This window comes from Eutrigla gurnardus (assembly GCF_963514095.1).
Source record: "Eutrigla gurnardus genome assembly, chromosome: 1".
Lineage (NCBI taxonomy): Eukaryota > Metazoa > Chordata > Actinopteri > Perciformes > Triglidae > Eutrigla > Eutrigla gurnardus.
In genome coordinates this window covers 17,246,137-17,268,871 of record NC_139915.1, presented here as the reverse complement: position 1 = coordinate 17,268,871, position 22,735 = coordinate 17,246,137, and the positions used below count along the sequence as shown (strand labels likewise).

The following is a 22,735-nucleotide window of genomic DNA, read 5'->3' as shown; positions in this document are numbered from 1 at the left end:
TAATTGACAGTCCCTTTTGAGAGTCCCCGTAAACGGTTGTATTTATTAATCAGGAGTGCAAATGCCAAATTTTAAAGCAATTATGTATTAATGTTGATCCAAGAGGGCAGTGGCCAATGACACTGGTGTGTCTTTATTTTCTATTCTATTGATTCATTTCATTATTTGGCTCCATGAACCTTGATCCTTTTGTCACTTTGTAAGAAGAATGAACGGCAAATAGCAAGTGGAGACTTGAAAGGATGTTGTTTATTGATTGTTTTTTATTTCTATATTATTTTTGTTGAAATGCAGCATAAAACCAGCATAAAGAGTCATAAAGTTAGCACATGTACTCATTCATACACATCTAATGTGCTTACATTGGAACACCTGATTCTGAACCGAAAATATAACAGCCTCGTATTGCAGAAATGCACAATGGCATATGGTTAATGTTATAAAATGATGACGTAAAGTCGACATTTACTTTTGGTTTCACACAGGACAGGAAGAACTAAATCCTTTTGTTTGAACCAACTGAATTTTCATTTTCTCGATGGCTACCGGGCTGCATGAAACTGTAGCAGAAAAATCCTGAGTGTAATGAAATGAGGCTGCTAATTTCATTAAATGTTTCCTTTAATGTATTTCCAAAATATTTCAGTCTCACTTCAACTTGTAGTTTTACAAATGTATTTTTCCAAATTATTTTCATAAAAAAAGAAGAAAATCAAGGCCACCAAACAGGCCGGAAGAAGAGTTGAAAACGAGGTAAGCAGTGAGGAGAGTGGAAATTGACAGTGAGAGATGGATTAGGGCGGAGGGAGAGAGGGATACAGAATCCCCCCCCGACAAGAGTGACTTTCCCCCAGCAGCAGACAGGGAATAGAGTCTGATTAGTCAGATGTCAACTGGTGCGAGGCTGCAGAACGCATCTCCGTTTGGGTGGCAAATGGCATCGGGATAGCACTGGGAACACATCTATTCCTCTTCACGCCACAGAAGACACCAGATTCTCTCACACCCGTGAAGAATAGCAAAACTGCCATATTTATTTTGGTAAATTCCTTCTAGGTGTTCACAGAGATGCCACTATCTCGAGCCACAGTTACTTTGCTAAGGGGCATGAATACCATTTAAATGTATGGATGCAAGGAAATGACAAGGCAATCGGCTTATCAAAGGAGACACATTAAATTCCTCCAACAGGCTGCTGCAATGGGGGGGGGGGGGGGGGGGGGGTTTGTCTGTGCTGCACGGCCAAAACATTATGACAGTGTTTGGGATTTCATTTACACTGACAATTAATGTGTGTTTCCTATGATTAAGGAAAGAAAGGGACAGATAGAGCAAGACAGCGAGAGGGAAGGAGAGCGAGATGGAGCGGAAGAGGACAGGGGGGAAAAGTTACAAGCTGTGTAAATTTCTGTTCCAATAGCTTTAAGGGGTACATTAAGCTTTATCACAACATACAGCCCCCCTGAAACAATCTGTATGCAAATAAAGCCTTACATATGGTTTGAGCTGTTTGTAGCTCTGCCGGCAAGATTTTCGACGTAGTCAGTGAGTTTTGCGGTTTCACAGATGTTCTTTAATCTGTAATGGATGCTGGCGTTGGAGCAATCCACTCTGGAGCATGTCTTTAAAACTGTTCATTTGATACGTCTTAATGTTCGTGCACTTCCACAAATTGACTACTGAGCTGTTTAATTCAATCAAAACTCAGCATATTAACGTATTTAATGCCTCTGTGGATTCAAACGCTAATTGTTTGTGCCATACTCTCAGAGCGATTGGAAGTGCAGCGTTACAGAGCGCCAGAGCGCCATACTGTTGCACAGAGGATTGCATGTAGCAGGTCAGTGACTCCTTTGACTGAGACAACCCATGAAATCACCGGAAGATGTTGTACGTGCCCCCGTGCACTCCTCTGTTTTTAAAAACCGTGCGTGCCGATGAATGCCTAATCGTATGTTGATTTTCAAAAAATAGGAAATTACAATGCACGGGGGAAACGGTGTTCGCAGCAGATGACAGAGAGAGCAGAGTCAGGAGAGGTCACTTACTGACTTCTGTGGCGGTGACCGTGATGTTGTGCCACATGTCCGTCTCCCGGTCTAGTGGTTTGGCGAGTGTGATCTTCCCATCGTCCACGTTGATGTTGAACTGCCTCTCCAGGTCCGTGTGCCGATCGATGAAGTACCTGCGAAGACGAATCGATTATCAGAAATAGGAGCTGCGTCTATTTAGCAACCCCACCACTGCAGCGTCTTTAGCAATCCTTTGGGCGTTGTGGCCAACTTATCCATCAAGGGATACCTGCCGATTAATGCACAGTTAAAAACTGTGGGAAATCAACAATTATCAATGGAGTAATTACAGCCTTCACATGAGCAGCCCCCTGTCGATCGCAGCGACACCTCCCTCCTGCAGAGAAAGACCATGAGTAAGTGTTATGTCAGGGTAAGATATGGGGTGTTGTTAACCCTGTTTGGGATCTGTCAACACTCAATGGCCCCCAAAGGCTTTGCATTAATGAGTTAGGACAGCGTTGTGTCACACGGGAGCTCCAACAGCAGAGGGTGGGAGGGGATAATGGATGTAATGGGGATGAGCCGCTGACCGGCCTGTTATGTGTGACATTGTCTGATCTTAGGCTAAATGATTTTGTTTGCTTTTCAAACCACGAGCGACTTCTAGTCAATAAAGAAGTGCTCTTTTAGAATGAATTACAACATACAAAAAGATTTCCTTTTTTGCCTGATCCTCTGTGACCCTGTGTGTGACACGCTGCCTTTTTGAAATTAGTACAGTGCTGGTAATACACTGGCAAAACATTCAAAAATCATTGAGGGAAAAACAATCCAGCAGTGGGTTTGAAATTGGAACGCACACAGAGAGATTTTTTTTCCAATGCCACTTGTAACTGTGAAATTTCTCTCTCTCTCATGCTGCAGTACGTGTATCGCCAATTCTTGGGACAAGCCCACACAAAACTGTCTTAAAAAATAATACATCATCGTAGGTCATCTTTGGTTTTGCAACTTTTTATTTGCCGTTATGCATGACTGTCGTAAACATCATGTTCACCTCAAAACACTGAGCTAATTATACCGTGTACTAAACAAGTGTTTCCATACTGCCAGGAAAAAATGTTTCCGCTCTCTCTCTCTGTCTTACTCTTACGTCGTCCTTCAGACTGCTTCCCTCTCTTACTCACTAACAGTCCAAAGTTTTTCTTTTCCACCCAGCTGGGTCTCTTCCTAATCCAATCCTTCCATCCTATTCCTAGCAGATCCCTACCCCACTCAGCCCTTACCCAAGGTGCCCTGCTCACCCTGCCGCCTCCCTCCCTTCCTCACCCTGGCTCTCGTACCAACCCGCTGTGGAACTACTCATCCCTATCAGTGAAGACCTGTTGACAGAAACCCGAAAGTGTTTTCCATGACGGAGAGAAGAGGGAGAGAGGAAAGGAAGAGCACCAGAAAAAGACAAAGCCACAATAAAAAAACATTTATAAGGAGGGCGCTGCTTATACAAGAATGATAATAAATTAAATAAATAAACCACTGGCCCAGATTCCAATTGTTGGGGAGATGTACCGAGCCGTGACATTTCCATTTTTGAGATGAAATGGTGTAAAATCCTCGAGACGCCAGGCTGGGAGAGGTCCATGAGGACCCTCCACCACCGCCACACTATCCTCTCTCTCTTTTTTTCTCTTGCCCTGCGGACGCAGAGCACTTTCAAGACAGGCAGACAGCAGCAAACCACCTGGGAGCAGCCTCTCTCCTGCAGACTGAGTGGATCCCAGTCAAACTCTGACAGCCTCACGTGGAAGCGAGGAGACAGACCCTGAAATGTTCTGCCACCTGTCACTCACGCTGACAACGCGATGTGAAAAGAATTAAAAGCAAATAAAAAATGATAATCCAGCATTATACGTGCACAGTTTTCCTGAGTGTACGTGAACGCGCGTCTCTTTGTGTGCACCGCCTCGTTTCCCCGCCACATTACTTTTTTTGCAGGCCTTTAAACGCCTTAGGGCTGACCTCAGTCTATCACTTAACAACGCGCGAAGGCTGTTTGGTAATATGAGAAAGCAGTGAAGTGTTGTTAGATCTGGCACAACAGACAGGGATATTATATATTCAACCTCAAAACATAATGTGTGATGGAAGATATACATAAGTCGTAATCAGTGAGATGATTATTCATTTTTCCCAGTCATTTATGATCCTGGTGCATTAATGTGGCGTGTCCACATTGCATTTCTCACAAATCACCTGTCAATCAAGCAGTGTGTCCAGGACATCTTCTCTGTTTGAGTTGCTGTGGGTGGCAGTCTTGTGTCTTTTTACGCCCAGTGGCTCTCATTGCTCATGTTAACTACCCAGTCATTTGTCCTTTCCATCACATAACGCTTGTCAAAGGATCGTCTGTGGGAAAAACGTACCAGACACTCTGCAGTAAGTGTAACATCTCTCAACAGTAATAGTTTCACTGTGATGGTGCTTAAGTGACCCATAGCAACTCAAACCTTTATTCTTATCAAATAGTCTTGAATTTGAAATTGCATGTACAATTAAGATCAAATCTGTTGAATTACATTTTATTTTTGACTGATCTTAAAATCTGCCACCATCAAACTGGATGAGGGTGCTGCAGGCTTTTGTATCACAATAGGATGCAAACGATTCAATCTGACTGAAAAACACCAAATTAATCAGGAGGTTTCACAGCTTGGCCAGTGGCTCTATGAGTCACACTATAGATGTGTACCTACCAATCCTTCGGAGGATGCAGCCTTCACGCTCTACGTCAGCCGACTCCTTTGAAGACGGCAAAGGCTGAACTGAGCAGTCTCCAAAATGAGACAGTCTGGTCTACCGAGGATTTCCTGTTTGCGTCACCTTAGCGGCTCCCGTCGCCTAGCAACCAGCTGTGGTTGACAAGAAGGAGCGTAGAAGAGGTAACTAATGTTATATGATTAAAATGGAGCTCGGAGATGCGATGTTGATTCAAATCTGACCGGCACGCACACACAGACCGCTACGATATTTGTCTGCATTTCTGATTCAGTGGCGACAGGAGGAGAATCTCAACGCTGATAGGTTTTCGTGATAGAGCGTCAAATTATTTGTGCAAGTTCAAATATTTCAACAAATAATTCCCCTTCGGGTCTTTGCATTGGCTTTGTACGCAGTAGAGCTGTGTGGAAAATGATCTTTGCGTTTGTCTTGAACACACCTTAAGGCTTCTTTTTGTTCGGCATAGGCATATGTGCAAGTGCCAATGCATTTGCATCACACTCAACTACAATATGAATTATGCAATGTATGTAATAACAGGACTTTCAAAAACAGGGGTCTGTCTAATTAAAGGGGCACTTCACTATATCTGGTCCCATGAAAAACTTGCTATCAAGTTGCATTGTGGAACATTTATATTCCAGTGTTTTCATAACTCTCGACTGCACTAGGGATTAAAAGTCAAGTATAAAATAATGCTTGTGAGCTCCTACACTTAATGAAAGTACCATACTAAATCACTGGTGTCACAATTTCAATATAACATTAGCTAATATTAGGCACCATAAGCTACTGGTTATAACACACCAAACAAAGCTGTATTGGCAAATCTCCCGAGTTAAATACTTGATTAATAGTGGATTCAAAATGGTATGTGTCCGAGGGTGACCCGCCAAGTAATGATGACACTGTATCTGAATGAACTCAGAATATTTTGGTCATTGACTTTGTTTTTTAAATCTGGGGTCCACTGTGAGTGTGAGGTACTGAGGGCCTAGGGGAGAAGAGGTAAAAAGGTCGAGAACAAATGCTTTTTTTCCCTTATTTTTTCTGCAGAGAACAAAATACCTCTTGTGACATTCCTGCTTGTTATTAGGTCAGTAATTCCATGGGGACGGCCACAGATGTACAACTAATTTTTGCAGTCCCCTGAATGCTGACCAGTCTGTTTCAACACAACATTCCATTCAGGTTGACCTTTTTTTTCGCCAGGAAGGTGATTTTGCTTGAGAGTCCGAAGTAAATCATAAATAACAAAATATCAAAAGTGCTGTGGAATAAACCCTCTTGACATTCAATTTCCATTTGTTTCAAAACCATCCCCTTCACATAGCTGCTTGTATTACCATATGCAGCATGTTAGCTGGCAGCTGTGCTAAGACAAAACTAGGAAGCCTACAGAAATAAACAAGCTTGACAGAGTTCCGTATCAATATTTAGACTAAAATACAGCCGCTGTATTGTATTTTATGAAAAAGCAGTTTGTATCAGACTGTCAGATGTCACATTGCTTTTTATTTGTGATCAGTCAGGTAGAAAACGATGAGCACGGGCTTCAGAGAGAAGCGATACTGAGGGAGTATTTCATGGAGTGCACCTGAAATGTTGTCGGTTGGATGCATTAAGTACAGCTAAGGGGCTGTTTGTCTCCTGAGTGCAGAGGACATGGCAGCCCACCAGAGCACTCGCCCCGAGTGCTGTCGAGTCAGACTGGTTCAGTCTGGTCCCGCTGGAGGGGGATTGAGACGGAGAGCGATTCTAATCAGAGGGGTCGACTCGAGAGCTCGTGGTCAGGAGAAAGTCCTCGTTCACACTGCTGTTGCTGCTGCTGCTGCCACTGCTGCTGCCACTCCTTCGCTATTGATCCACCTTCACTAACAGCATCTTTACTTTAAGAGCACCTTTTCTTACCAATCATTGAAACAGAAAGTTTAAGAAGAAGGTCTGGTCTGATAAAAAGAAGCGGGAGGGAGGAGGAAAATTGTAAGAGAATGAGTATAATTGTAAAGAATGTAAAGCTGCAGTTGACTGATACATTCCCTATTTTTTACGAGAATGCTTCTCGTTTGCTGGATACATTATGAAATATCCGTGGAGGCTAACAGCAGATCGTGAAAAAGTCACAAAATGCAATTTATTAGCTTTTGTGTACAGGGACAGTAATGGTCCATTTTTCTTTTGTGTTGGTCAACATAAAAACAATGCCAATGTCTATCGGGATCCGTTTCTGTAGTGCACGCATTGTTTTGTAGTGTAATTCATCCCAACTGACAAAAGGAAAAATGTGATGCACTTCTAATTGAAATACAGCCGTGCTGAGCGACATGAATAGATGTGGGAAATTCTTGTCCATGTACATGAATCAGTAGGTTTCTACTATTTCACAAACTACTGTGAGACTGTGGTGGAAATATCTATACAAAAGGGTGAAAGTTAATAAATCACTTGTATTTGTATTTTGAAACCAATGATGAAAAGCCTGTATGTCCCATAAAAGACCAAAAGACTATTTACACATTAAGAGTTGCATACATTCCTTGATTCATCGATGAGTTGATCAGCAGGGAAATAATTGACATCATTTTAAATCCAAAACTCAGACTATGATCTGGTTCCAGTTTTCCCAGTATGATGACTAACTGATTTTCTCAATGCCATATCATTGTGAACCAAACATATTTGAGATTCAACATTTTTGGTTGGACAAAACTCCCCCGTTCACAGTAATGTGATGTTTAAAGACCAAATACTAATAATTTAACCAGGAACAATCACGATAATGGCAATTAGTGTTTACTGCACAGCAAACAAACTGCATTTAAAAGTCTAATTATTTGGCATACTGTCTGGTGAGGATTTTGTCCAGATTTTCCACGATCTCAAACATTCTTGTGATCATGTAAGAGGCATTACTGAGGCTGCAGCGTTCTCTTAGCCACTCTATCTGGAAGGATTAAAATCTCCCACAGTGTAATCATTTCATCAGCCCAAAGCTCAGTTACACGCTTGTACAAATGTGACGTAAAATCAGATGGTCATCATATAACAGGAAGCCCTCCGTAACAATAACTTGCTACATCTCATCAGCCACAAAGAAAAGAACTTGACATCTGTGATAGATCACGGCCATCTTGAACATGGGGGGGGGCAAACTGGCAAGAAAATGCCGGGTTGGTGTGTAATCTTGGAGCAGTTAGTTCCCCCACGCTGATCAGTGGCTTTACAGGAGTTGGCAGATGATTAATGCAGCATTCTACTGGGCACTTACAACTTCCTCTTCTTTCTCTCGGAGAATACGATTGAAAATTTGATAATGAGCTGTGTTGAAAAAAAAATCTAACAGTTCTGGAGAACATTATCAAAAGGCTCTATTCTGTTGGAGCCCGACAGTCACACAAAGGCCTTGAGCAACATTCCATTGTCCTGACTTGGCCACAAAATTGTAAAATTGGTGATTAAACGCATAATGAACACTGTGAGTGTAGGCGAATGACCTCAGGGACAAATCCAAATTAAAGAAAGAAGAGAAATGTGACTGGGGAAAAAAAGGCAAGTGGCCGAGTGCATAACGACAGCAGCCTGTGACTCGGTCGGCGCAGCTTTAACATTGAAGTGCCCAGACAGGAGGTTCGTATCTAGACGGTGTCATAGCAGCGAATGTGTGATAAGATCATGTCAGCAGGGTGCTGCCATCTGCATGCACACTCATTCATTATTTAGCGACATCTTCTTTCAATAATGATGCAGTGAAGGAAGTGAATGACACAAATGTAACCAGCTATTCATATGGCACATTTTGAGATGAATTAATGTTATGAAAGTGTTCACGTTTATCCACCTTTAAGATGTAAAAAAAAATAAAAAAAATAATTTCCAATAGCCGCCCTGTTCATGTGGCCATCCAGCCCAGCTGCCAAGAAACATACTGTATGTTGGCATTGTGTTTCTGCAAAGAAATATATATTTGTGCAGCTCATGTTACATAATATAAGAGGTGAGATAAATAATACATGCAGGAGCTGTATTATTTCTGAAAGAAAGATGGTATAATAATGACTATAAACAGAAGGGGGGGGGGGGGCATTGGAGTGGTGTATGGGTCTAATAAACACAGGACTTTCACACATCGTGTTATAGGAGGCTGACAAGAAAAAAATCATACATGAAAGTTAGTTTTGATTCAGAAATCAACATATCTTATGGTTTGCAGGAAAGTACAATGGCAACATTTTTTCCTGCTTAGCTCTTACTTACCCTTAATAGAGACCAAAAGACCATTTTTGCATTCAGAGCAACAATCAGTTGGATAATAGATTAGACGATCTGCTGGTTAATCATTTAAGTCATTATTCAGTCAACAACTAGAACAATTCTCCTCCCTGTGATGATTTGCTGAATATTTCAACTGAATATATTGGACAAAACAAGACATTTGAAAATGCCACCTGTGTATAATTCAGAATTTTTGTTGTGATTATTCATTTTGATAATATTTATTGACTTTTCTACACTGAAGTTGAAGCATTCATTTATAATCGTGTGGTGAGAATTGATTAATCATTTAGTCTGATATTCACTGTTACATTCCCGAACTTGCTCGACAAACACAAGAGTGCCAGGACACGAAAATGAGGACAGAAGGAGGCAGAAGATGTTGTTATGCTCGAAACGCACTTCCCTTTTTACCAGGGGAGGGACGTCATGCAACCTCGGGGCTCAATTCCTCCCAGCAATCACATCACTAAACAAGAGGATGCCACCAGAAGAGGAGGAGGGGAAAAAAAGCAAAAAGTCAAATGGACCGTCCCTGCTTCAGCCAATCTGTGAAACCCAGCCTGCTCTCTGCTCGCCATGCAATTACACACAACCTGTTGAGTGTTGTCCCGGGGAATGCGGTCAGCAAGTCGCTGGAGAATTAATGAAATGCCAAGATGGAGGGATAGAAATTGCCTGTATAACCTATTCTCAAGGTGCCCTTGTGGTATTTTCCAAGAATAAGTCATAGGAGAGGAGAATACAAAAAAGGGCTGGTCACACTTTGAAAGCTAAAGTTGTGCCGTTTGAACTCATAATCAATCTTTTTTTTTTCCTCTGTGGAAATGAGAGCAATAGTCAGGTTGCTTCATCTCTACCAAAGACACCAGAACAGCCTCCAAAGGTCACAGGCATGAAGAGATTTAATTGCATTCCTCAGTGTCAACCCTTTTATTAAAACAACTCCTTATAGTCTAAAAAGGCCCATTGTTAACCTACACTCACCATCACTTCTTAAACTAACACGATATAGTCTTTCTTTCCTATTTTATTGTATTGTTCTGGTCGGTCAACAGCAGATGTTTAAGCAGTAAAGGTTGAGCTGCATCCACTCTCTTACCTGACAAGGCTCCCGGTAGAGTCCGGGTCCCTGGCCGTCACCGTCCCTATGACTGTGTTGACGGGGGCATTCTCATTCACTTCCAGTAAGTACACCGGTTTGAAGAAAATGGGAGGCTCGTCGGAGTCTTCCACCACGATCTTAACCGTGGCTGTGTCCTTAAAGGGCCCCCCGCTGCTGGGCTCGGAGCGGACGTTCGTGGCTTCCACTTTCAGGGTGTACGCTCTCTTGCTCTCGTAGTCTATAGGCTGTAAAAGGAGAGCAGAGACATTATCCTGCTTCCTCACCTGGAAATGACTCTTCCTTCAATTACTTCTTGTAGCTCTCTTTATTTAGTATTCCAAAGTGATGTTGTTTTATAGTTCTACTGCACTACATTTCTCTGGAAAATAATCCATCCATCGTCTACCACTTATCCTGTATTCAGGGTCGCAGGGGGGCTGGAGCCGATCCCAACTGACATTGGGTGAAGGCGGGGTACACCCTGGACAGGTTGCCAGTCTATCACTGGGCTGACATGTAGAGACAGACAGGTTGCCAGTCTATCACTGGGCTGACATGTAGAGACAGACAGGTAACCAGTCTATCACAGGGCTGACATGTAGAGACAGACAGGTAACCAGTCTATCACAGGGCCGACATGTAGAGACAGACAGGTAACCAGTCTATCACAGGGCTGACATGTAGAGACAGACAGGTAACCAGTCTATCACAGGGCCGACATGTAGAGACAGACAGATCCCAATCCTGCATGTCTTTGGACTGTGGAAGGAAGCCGGAGAACCTGGAGAGAACCCACGCTAACACAGGGAGAACATGCAAACTCCACACAGAAGGAACCTGAACCAAACTGGGAATTGAACCCGGGACCCTCTCGCTGTGAGGCGAACCACTACACCACTGTGCAGCCCTGAGGAAAATAATGTTAATATTATAACAAAAAAATCATATTGATGTGTCTTAATTATCATCAGCAATACTGTTTGTGGTGGGCATTTTCACATAAATGCTTCCCTGGGACATAAGTATGTACATTAATGTTCCTTGATCGTGTAATGAGGCGCCCCCTAGTGTTAGTATCCAAAAAGATACTGTGGCTGATGACAATGCATGTTGCTCCCCCATCCCTAAACTGAGCTGTGTGAGCAAACAATTATACTAAAAATAATTGTGCCATCATAATTGTTAAAGGAAGATGTAACAACATAAACATTAAACACACACACACACACACACACACACACAACTTTAATCTGAAGACATGCAGTTTGTGAGCAACTGGGATAATGTCAATGGTATCTGTCTATTAGGGCAAACAGAATTTATGTGATCATCATTTTGATTTAAATCAAACAGGGACAATCATTGTAAAATTCAAAGTTGAATTTCAGAGACCTGAAAATATTTGCCATCCTTTATCGGCATAAAGGGACACAAATCTCCCTGCAAATGCTCTCGGTGACAGCAGATTATTGTTGGAGCGTTCACAGCAGTGACCACAACCAGCTCACATAAAATAAATGAGAATAGGTGCTTATTCAAGCAATCAACCAAAGGTGCAGGCTAATTTTCCAAAGAGAAGTAAAAACATGTTTCCACGGGACACTCCGCTGTGTGACTGACGTATCTGTTTAATCGCTGTTTTTTAGTCGCTGTGCACGATTTCATTCACAGATGGCACATCATTAATATTTAAAATAAAGAGGAGAGTCACAATTTTAGTCTCCTGGCATCTCCGAGGACAACCCAGACTGTCACAATTTCATTCGGAAATCACCTCCAGTTGCTCTCATACTACGAGAATAATGGGATCAAGTCACTTCCACGCTCCATAAGCGGGATTTATAGGGAAATCAAAACTAGGCCTCGCCGCTTGAGGGGAGAGGAGATGGCTTGGGGAGAGAGGAGCAAGAGGAGGGAGATGAAAAAAAAAATCCAGAATGTATTCAGCGGGAGAAAGAGGGAGAGAGCGAGGAGTTTTGTCCCGGAGGTCAGGGGGGCTGTGGTGACAAAAGTGTCTGGGGGTTCAGCAGTGAGACAGCAGCAGCAGCTGGGGGGACAGGGGGGTACGTGACCTCCACACTACACTTGTGGCATCAAGGCCTATAAGACGGACCGACCCCCTGAAGCCTCTCTGAGCCCCACTCCTCCATGCTCGGGGAAGCTAGTTGGAACACTCCCATTATTATCCTTTTTCCTGCCCCCCCCATCCCTTCCTTCTCTTTCTCTCTGATCCTGCCATCTGTGCTGAGAGTACAGAACATGCTTGGACCTCCAGCCAACAGATCAAACTTAAATTCAGAGCAAGCCAAAAGGTACAAGATAGTGGCTGGATGGTCAAAGTGATAATGACGAGAAAAAAAAAGAAAAAAAAAAATGAAGATTAATGTTTTAAGAATTAAATCCTGTGGATTTGATAGTTTTAAACTGTCTTTTTTTGATTGATTGGGGCCAGTGATGCATTGTTGTTTGCCCCATTTCAATTAAAATTATTTATTAATACAAATGTATTTTTAAACTGGTGACTATCTCAAGATTGCAATTCCAGCGATTCCATTGACATAGTGGTTGATACATCTAGCCGACACAAGACCATTAGCATCCAACTGGAGTCATGTAATTACCAATGAATGGAGAATATAAGAATATAACATTTACTCTCCTTTTAGCTCTGTTTTGTTCTCCACCAACTCCTGGAAAAAGGGAAAAATTATCTCTATTTGCTAAATTAACATGAGCTAAAGAAAAGGGGAAATTCAGAGTTGGATGGTAATCCCTGCAGGTTATATTACATGAATATAATTATATTCAGTCCATGAACACATAGTAATTTGTTTAACTATGTGTATAACAATATACAGCTTTAAGAGTATTTTGTGAGCTGCTTTTTCACATTTACATAAGTCATTTAGCACCAAAAAAATACACCACATTAAATTCCTCCTCATCAAAATATTATTCTCACTTGGCAGCATGTAGAAACAACTCATTATGTTTGTTTCCAGTGTCCTAACAGAGAGGGGAGAGGGGGGAGTCTCGCTGTTGCTGGCATATTTAATTACACCAAATCCACTTGCATGGTCTAAAGAAAACACAGTGGTAAACAGCTTCCCTGATTAGCCTAGTTAAGTTTGATTCATTATCTTCAATAATAATTAAAAAAATACTGTTCTTTTAAATACTGTATGATGTCCTACCCATGCAATCAGAATACAAATCATATTTTGACCCGCTCAAATTATTAATTCAATAAACGCACACAGTGCTTTGGATGAGCAATCCAGGGAGAGCCACTTTGGTTTTTATTAGTATGCATAGTGGCACCATTACTGTTGTGCAGCTACTGTTGACTATTAAGAGATTCGTGAGTGCAAAACCAGTGGAGCTATGTAGCAGAGTCAAGGTTGGACAGCCGGTTCCCAGCAACCAACGTGGCTTCACTGAGCGCGGCTGCATGTTTAAATGGGGGGCAGCAGACTTACACTCACAACAAAGAGACGTTTGAGTTTCTCCTGTGTTAACAAGCCCTCACCGCCACGTCCCAATCCACGCCCCTGCTGTGTCATTTCTTTTGGTCCCTCTCAAGCGTTTTCATCAAATCAGTGTGTACTCACAGGCCATTTAGAGACTTCAAAGTTCGGCATTGGCTGCAGGGGTGAAAGCTCAGCATCCCACTAACATCCCTCGACAGGCCTGGGGCCTGGCAGATAAAAAGCTTAAAAACCCAAACAGCATAGAATCTCTTGCCTGGTTTGTGCCTCTCCAGCCTCTGTGAGATCAATATGTTTTAACGTTGCCGCAAAGGATCTCCAATAATTTGAATTCCATGTTCAGTTTAGTACAGCTACAGCTGTTGATGGGTAAAGAATTCCACTGAAATCTTGTTTCTTCTGTCACACTGATCAGAGGATAACGCCATTGAGGACTGGAGAACAAAAAGAGCAAAAGCACTACAACAGCTTCTTTGAACTCGTTGCAACTTGAAGGATGCAAAAACGGCGAGCGTGCCGACACGCTATTATCTGATGCGTTAGTGTTGGAGGCGGCAGGAGAGAGAGAGAGAGAGAGAGAGAGAGAGAGAGAGAGAGAGAGAGAGAGAGAGAGAGAGTGGAGCAGGAAGAGCGAGGGGGCTCTCTCTGCGGGACATGGAAGTGGAGGTTGCCTACAGGACTAACACGTTTGACATTTGCTTCGTCAACAGTTGGGAGATTTTATGAGTTTGTGTCTGGTTTGTTCTCCAGTGCTGCTGTTTTTTTTTTTTTTTTAGTGGCAGTGAATTGGCGTTCCGAAAGAACCCCCCCCCCCCCCCCCCCCCACACACACACACACACACACACACACTACAGATTATTGTTAACACTTTGACAAAGTCGCATCATGTGTCCTTGGGGTAATGTCATTTTTACATAACACAATGGCTGTCCACGTTTGACTGATGTACAGCTTCTCCCTCCACACATGGAACCAAGCATGGCTCAAGACTTGAGTACGCCCATCCATCAATCATACATGATTTCACACACGCCAACATCCTCTACCGAGCGGAGCATGTGTAGACTTTGAATATGGAGTGCATACATGTATAAACAGCTTTGATATCACACGTTGATTTTCCCACAGATGTCCTTGAGATACAGCTGCGTCTAAAGTTGCTCGCGGGTCACAGTGTTATTAAAACGCATTGCGGTTTTTCAAATGTAAATTTGAATTTCTTTCTGTATTGAGAAAAAAATATCTGGTATTGGGTATTTCAATGTCTAACATTAAAAAAAACATTTTTTTTAATGTTACTCCCATTCTCCCTTCCCCTTAGGAGGTCTTTCACCTCCTACCAGGCCATTGCCTTAATAAGAATGTTTTCTTAGCAATTCTTGCCTGGTAAAATAAAGGTTTACTACTACTACTACTACAGGCAATGACATTCAGGCTCAAACCTCTGTGGCTTTCATCCTGGAGGAAATATTCATACTGCATATCTAGAAGGGAATTACATTGTGAAATAGTGTGAAAATCACTGAGATCCTAGGATGTGAATTCTATCTGCGGCAAAGCATGTGTCTTGGCCATATTCCAAATTAGCGTATGCATACAGCGGCATTGATGTGAACACTTCACCAACATCACATCACACCGTGCCATTATGTGCTAATATGGTCGCCTCAAGGTGACAAATTCAGGTTGCTAGCTTGTTTTCCTCAGGACCGTGCATACGAGAATGTCTTTCCCAAATTTAACGAGTGTCGTATTGTCCTCTCCGAACAACTACTGCTAATGTTCCCTTAAGCAAAGCAATTAACCAGCAACTGCTCCGCCGACACTGCTTTGGGGCCAGTGGTAGAAGAGTGCCGCTCTCACATGTGGATGTTAGCATCACACACACACACACACACACACACACACACACACACACGCACACACACAATAACTTCAGGTATAGTCCATCTGCTCTTATTGTGGCGGTAATGTGAGTGTGAATTTAACCAAAGTTAGAACGAGCGCCGAACCAATTTACAATATGTAACAACAATTTGCCTTGAGCTTCAAGAGCTCTAGCTAAACAGGCAAGACTGTAATGTGAAAATGAGATTATCTTGTCTGGGGGAAAAATGCAATTCAGACCTCTTAGTTTCCACAGATTTGCTGTATTTGCTTGAATGTCAGCACACACACACACACACACACACACACACTCACACACAGACAAAGAAAATGCAGCTAGAAAACTCTTATTTACTTAAAGCAAAAATCATGTGAAAGTGATAATTGAATTACATTTTTTTATATGCAAGGAGAAAAAGAAAGAAAAGAAGCTCCTTCAGCCTCCAAGATACTCTCAGTGCAGGCCTCAGTGTCTTAATACGTAATAGTGGTCTTTCTAGTAAAGCTTTCTTTCAAACACTAAGGCACATCATTCTCCTGGTAGTGGTACAGAAGAGGAAGAGTAACCCGGCTTTATCTTAGAACACAACATTTAGAATTAAAACATATTTTGTATATATATATATATATATATATATATATTATACAGTTTATGCATTTAAGATATTAGCTGTAACGTTAACCTGTAAATGTTTGCATGAATATGGGGTCATGAATCACGCATCAATAAAAACTGCAATATAAGTCAAGGCTATATGAATAAATAATAACTTTTTTACTCTTTTTTGTTCAATTATTATTATTATTTTTGTATTACCATCAACTGTTTTGTACGATACGATGGCGTATTAGGGCCACTGGAAAAAAAAACAATGAAGCCGAGAAGGGGTGGGCAATAGTCAGAGAAAAAAAGTCGCAGATTTGCTACTTTATTATAGAGTTCCTAGAGGAAGTAAACACGGATATTTGCCGTTGCTATGACAACAAGTGAAAGCTACGGCTAGCATCTTAGGCCAACGACCCGATCAATAAACACCCATAAAATGACAATTTAGCTCCATATAAATAAAACCAACAATAACCATTAACAGCCACACCCTAAGGACCTTAACGAGGCGTTGTCACATGTTGTGATATATTGATTAGAAAAATAAATGTGACATTCATGGGAAGTTAGCTGGCATAGATGTGACTTTATAAAGTAGCAAATTTGAGACTTTTTTCTCTGAGTATTGCCCCCTCTCTGGGCTCTGCGTGTTTTGTGTTTTTCCTACAGTGGCCCTAATATGCTGTCGGAGTTTAGTGCACCTACAATTAAATACAACACACACCCTGGTCTTCTTAAAAGTGCCGTCCCATATTATGATACTGAACTGACAATTACAGTTGTTTTTATTATCAAACATGGTTTGGATTGTTAGGTCAAACATGGGACTTTCATGCAGGAGGCTGCTGTCAGTGTCTTGTGTTAAACCAAAAGAAACATGTGTTTTAACCCCAAAAATGATCTCTTTCTAGACCTAACTAAAGCAGTTCTGTTGCCTAAACCTAAACATTATTAAAAATGATGAATGAATAAAAACTAGTAATGTTAAGTATGGGACTAGGGCCCAGTAGAAGGGCTCATTGTTGTTGTTTATCACTTCAGTATCATTTGTGTCATTGTTTCCAGGCATTATCTGTTTCTTTTTAATGTCTGTTTTACTTTTTTAATCAAGCTGCATATTCATAGAAACATACAAAGTACACGTACAACTGCTAGTCTGGCAAACGGAGCCGTTACCTGTTGTGTTTACTGTAATTGCCTCATTGTAGCAGCCTAGATGGCAAACTGGGAACCCACTACGCCCCAGCCATTCCATTAAAAACACAATTTTTCCTACGACTGGGTTTACTAGAAAAAATACCACACAGATGTGGAGCTTCACTGAAGCCCCTGCCACCGGCCATGACTCAATCTAACAACCTTTCTGGTAGTGCACGCTCTGGAGTGCATCTTTGTAGCTCCTGCATCCTGCAAATACATTACAGTGAGCTGACATCCCCTCTATCAGACCGCTCATGGCCCTGTTTCCAGTCGATTTCAAGGTCTTACCTTCTTCAGTCGAAAAATCCCTTCTTGCGTCTGCGTGTCAGTGACAATCTCAAACATGCCTTGGTCATCCCCCTCGATGATGTTGTATGTTGACTTGGCATTCTCGCCGATGTCTCTATCGTTTGCTTTCACCTTGCCGCCCATTTTCCCCACCGGTAGATGTTCCGGGATCACAAACTCATACAAACCTGGGGAGAAACAGACATAGCTGGTTGGTTTTCGAGAAATGTTGATCAAATTAAACAAAATCACTGAAGCATATTAGAGTACTGCATCATCATTAGACGGTTAGGACTCGTTTCAGAGCAGCTTTTTGATGAAATGTACAAAATAACATTCATTTTTGCCAATTATGAGTAATCGGAAAATTCTCATTTCGAGCAACAGTAATATTTTCTCCTCCTGATTTGATTTGGGACTTCAAAGGTCATAACATGACGTACTTTTAGAGAACTTTGGTGGATTGTCGTTGACGTCTGTGAGCGTGACGGTGACGGTCGTGGTTCCAGACAAGCCTCCCATGTGACCTCCCATGTCCTTGGCCTGAATGACCACGAGGTACTCTTCTCTCATCTCTCGATCCATCCCGTGGAGAGCAATTTTTATGGTTGCTGGAGGAGGAAACACATTAATGCAATTATAAACATGACTGATATACTCATCGTTTTAACGATGCTCACGTATGTACGAGCATACATGCACCTCGGTTTGTCAGTCGCATCACTTTGGACAATGACTTTACAAACTCCCTGTAACGCAGAGGTTTAAAAAAAAATCCCTGCAGGTTCATTCACAGGCAGTGTGAGCAAGGCGAGGTGGTCATGACTGTGCTCAGTCCCAGCACTGAGAATCAGCTGTGTTTGTTTTCCAAATATGTTGCTCTGCCGTCTGCAGTCATTTGTATTCTGATGGAGTGTGAATTATGCTGTCTGTCTTGTATAATCTTGAATATTGTATGCAGAATGGACCTTATTGACTCTGCCACGGCGCTGAATATAAAAAGGGCTCAGCACCGGCATATGCGGATAATCCACTCAGGAAACAGAGGCCCGCAGGATCATCAAGTGAATATAAAACCCCTCATAAAAGCCAGGCTTTGGCATGACACCCTGCCTTGGTCCTGAGCTGCCTCAGACAATGAGAATATGCTTGGCCATGATGAAAGACGTGGGAGGGGTAAGGATGTTGTCTGGGCCTGCATTTTTAATTCTTGTGATAGATTTTCCTGCGGGATGTAGCACAGTTTCAGGGTAAGGTTGTTCTTGTTTTTTTTTTAAAACAGGCATGATACCATCCAATTGTAAAGCACATTTTTTACACCTTTTGCAATGTTACAAAACATAAATGTAAATTAAACACTTTTCCATCAATTGGTTTGGACTGAATAAAATCAGTGATATCTCATCAACAAATATTTTGCCCTGTACAACACATCACCTCTGTCAGACACTCAGCTCTATACTTTTTCTTTTGCTCCTTTTATAAACCTTTGCACTTTGAGTCTGCACATCTTTGTATTATCATGCTTCATCATGTATTTAAATTTAAAACAAAAACAGCAGCACATGTGCACACTTATCTCAACCTCATGTTTGGTAGACCTTCCTGTCCAACACCACATGTCATTGTGATCCTCGTTTTCTGTTGATCATTGCTTGATTTCAAATTAGCCACAAATTTGCCACAGTGTGGGAATGCTAACTTTTGTTTTTTAATGTTTTATGGGCTATTCATTAAGAAAGATATATTAGGTTATTTGCCAAAAGAAATGTAAATGTTATGAATACATTTTTATAAATAACAGAAACCCAAATAAACTGATTAAAAATGAAAACACAGTTGGTCAAGGTTAATTACTGCGCAGTGGAAGTGTTTAACCATATTTTACTGCTGACGTCTATTACACCCTGAACAGAACTAATGTTGTTTTTCTTTGTTTGATTGTGTTTTTGCTTCGTTTTTCAGATAATTGACGTTTTAGAAAAAGTAATTTAATATCAAGTTGTTGTTTTTGAGTTGCAAGAGTTATATATTTTCTTTTTGTGGAGAGAATGTTAAATACAGCATGCCCAATCAAAAAACACTTAAAGGTCATGAAAATGAATTTAGATTTAGCAAGTTGATGATGCATCCGCCTTAATTATTAAAAAGTATTGGTATTGGTATCGGCAATACTGGCCATGTATTTACTTGGTATCAGATTGATACCAAATCTTGCAGTATTGCACACTAATACATAGCATAGTCTTCTGTTAAAGCACGTATTACCTCAAACACATACAGTACGTATTCTCATTCTTGTAAATGTGCACAGGACGCACAAAAAGGTGTCTGAAGGACGGAGTGAGTGAACATGAATTTGCCCAATTACATAAAGGATTATGTTTCCCCCACCTTAGTGTCTGCTGTTCCTATAGAACAACCAGAACTAAATGGGTGCTTCATGTGCAAAAGCAACATTTCAACTCTACATGGTGTAAAAATGAGCTTTGACTGACACCAACCAGGCTGGCTCACCTCTCCTCTTGTCACGCAAATAAAATGAACACAAACAAGTCACTCATACTCCCTCTTACACACACACACACACACATACACACGCCGTGCTGGAAGCAACACACTCATCTCTGTTGATCATCGTTAATTATTCAAATTAATTCCTAATCACTGAAAAGGGAGGATAGACAAACACTCATTTCCATAGATATTTGCTTCAACTTTTTTCACCGACCATTAACCAAGTGATGAATTGGGGCATGATGTTTATTTATTTATTGAATGCATTTCATTTCCAATGTGGCGTTGTAAGTGTCAAACACATTCTAATGGTTGTTTTCCCCTTACCTTTTATTTTTCATTAACATTCATTAAAACATCTGGCTCACTTGAATGAGCCATCTGCATGTGCTGCGCGATCACACAGAGCCTGAATGCTAATCCTTAAATTGCCCGTTCAGTGTGTTTTCTAAAGCCACGTCCCGGCTGCAGATGCTCGGAGATCGGGGCGCCGGTAGCGGCGGCGAGGACGAGCCCAAACGTCTACGTGTTGAACCGAGTCTCCCCACTAATTATGTGCATACATTTGGAGACTCCCTTTCTTCGAGCTTGTTTATTGTGCGCTGTTTCCCCAAATTGTGAGCAGTCGATTTCCATCTCATTTCTTATTAATGTCATTTTACCATTATTTAATCATATTGCTTACAGACACATGTTAAAAAGTCAGCTGAAAAAGCAATTAAATATCCAATCTGGAATCTGTTTTGAGAACTTTATGCATGATGACGCTGCTGAAGAGTTTGCCTTGTAAAAGGAATTATTATTATTATTATTATTATTATTATTATTATTATTATTATTATTATTATTATTTATTTATTATTATTTAAATTCACAATGCAATGATGTTACACAGCAGCATATGAACACTGGCCCATTTAGCATTTCGGGCGACCAATCAGCTAATGGAAACAAGCAACTCAGTTGTGCTGATATGAATCTTATAATTCAGTCGTTTTAATAATGCATTTCATGCAAGCCATTGCTGAACCACACAGCATGTCACTGACAATCAGTTGACCTAGCTTATAAAGGAAGAAAAAACACCACTGAGGAGCCATCATCACGGTGTACCTGATCCCTGACTGATTAAAGGCGTACTTTAGTCCTCGCCCTCCTACAAGTGAAGCCAAAACTTGCCCTGAAAGGCCAAGCAGTATCAGTCTCATTCAGGGTTATTGTATTATCCCAATCGCAATTAAGTGTGAGAAATAATGTAACACTATTCATTAGTGTCTGAGAAGCCTGACGAAGATCTCCACTGGGTCAAAACATGACCTTATTAAATGTATTGGGAGCCACATGCGTACGTAGTAAAGGGTCTTATTTCTGTTTCACCGTGTTTTACTTATTTTCTCACATGAACATTTCTTTCCTGTATTATTTCATGTTAGAATTAAAGCTATACACTCCTCATTTTAACGTTATGAAAGGCGTGCAGCTGTAGAGGGAAGTGTGTGCAGAGAAAGGCAGCAGGTCCAGGGAGCCCAAGTTAACAGCAGCTTTGTGCAGCCATAATCTACAAGCATTTAAAAAAACAGATGGGCTGAGTTACCTGCGGTCCTGTTGTTGTTACACAACTTCCTATACTATAACCAACTCTTTAAGCATACATTCGCTAATGTTGTGCCTTGGGCTAGCAGAAAGAGGTGGGTGACGTCGACATAAACATGGTGGTGAACAACACCCGCGTTCACAGTTTCCATTTATAAATCGAAAGTTTTTTGGGGGGGTAAAAGACTGTCACTCTCTTTATTGTCCTAACAGAAAATGTACGCAATTTGGATTAATGCACAGTGGCAGAGTGAGATTACCTCAGGAGGACGAGCAGGTGGGGAAGCTGATGCAACTCCACCTGCTGGAAGCTGAACAACCTGTTGCTGCGCCTGTGAGCGGTTCACCTGTCCATTAAAAGCACCCTCAAAAGTCCCACCTGTCCGTCTTCATTTCGATCCACGCACCACAGACAGCTCTGCTGCCAAAACACAGGCAGCATTGGTAATGCATGCCGATTCATAATAAAACCATTAATATGATGTTCACTCAGAGAATTATGGTCCAATTTTGAATACAATGGACCATAAAGCAGGTGATGCTACCTTGTGATTGACAGGTTGGTATCACTGCGTTACCAATGTGACTTTAACATCTAGCTCTAAAGTTTACCTCAGAGTATTGAAGCTAACTTTGTGAACAGCTTCACACTAGAAGCCAGATGAAGTGCGATGACCCTCTGGCCTACATTGAGTGGAGCTGCTATAATCAGCAATCACGTAATCAGGACGTGGATGTTTCATCTCATGTTAAGATAATAGTTTACCAAGTATAATTCTTCATTATCCACATTAAGGTGGTAAGGTGGCTTTTCCTCCGTCAGGGAGAAAAAACAAAAAACAAATTGTGCCTGTCTCTCGCCGCCCAAACAAAGCCACAAAGCCACTCCTTAATGAAAGATACACTGAAGCTGCATAAGTTAACTGCTGCCTCTGCACAATAACAATGTAAGAATGTAAGGCTTATTCCCCTCCAACACAGAGA

The 22,735-nt window shown here is 41.5% G+C and overlaps 1 protein-coding gene across 2 annotated transcripts in view; it reads right to left on the bottom strand.

Annotated features, from left to right (window-relative positions):
- The window catches only part of cdh8 (cadherin 8), a 92,572-nt gene that overhangs the window by 8,625 nt on the left and 61,212 nt on the right, over positions 1-22,735 (bottom strand). For both annotated transcript variants that reach the window (XM_084018077.1, XM_084018078.1), the window contains exons 5-8: positions 18,085-18,252; positions 17,642-17,829; positions 10,168-10,415; positions 2,049-2,185 (exon numbers count right to left, since the gene is read on the bottom strand). In XM_084018077.1, coding sequence (XP_083874203.1) covers positions 2,049-2,185; positions 10,168-10,415; positions 17,642-17,829; positions 18,085-18,252 — 741 coding nt within the window. The remainder of the gene's footprint in view (positions 1-2,048; positions 2,186-10,167; positions 10,416-17,641; positions 17,830-18,084; positions 18,253-22,735) is intronic.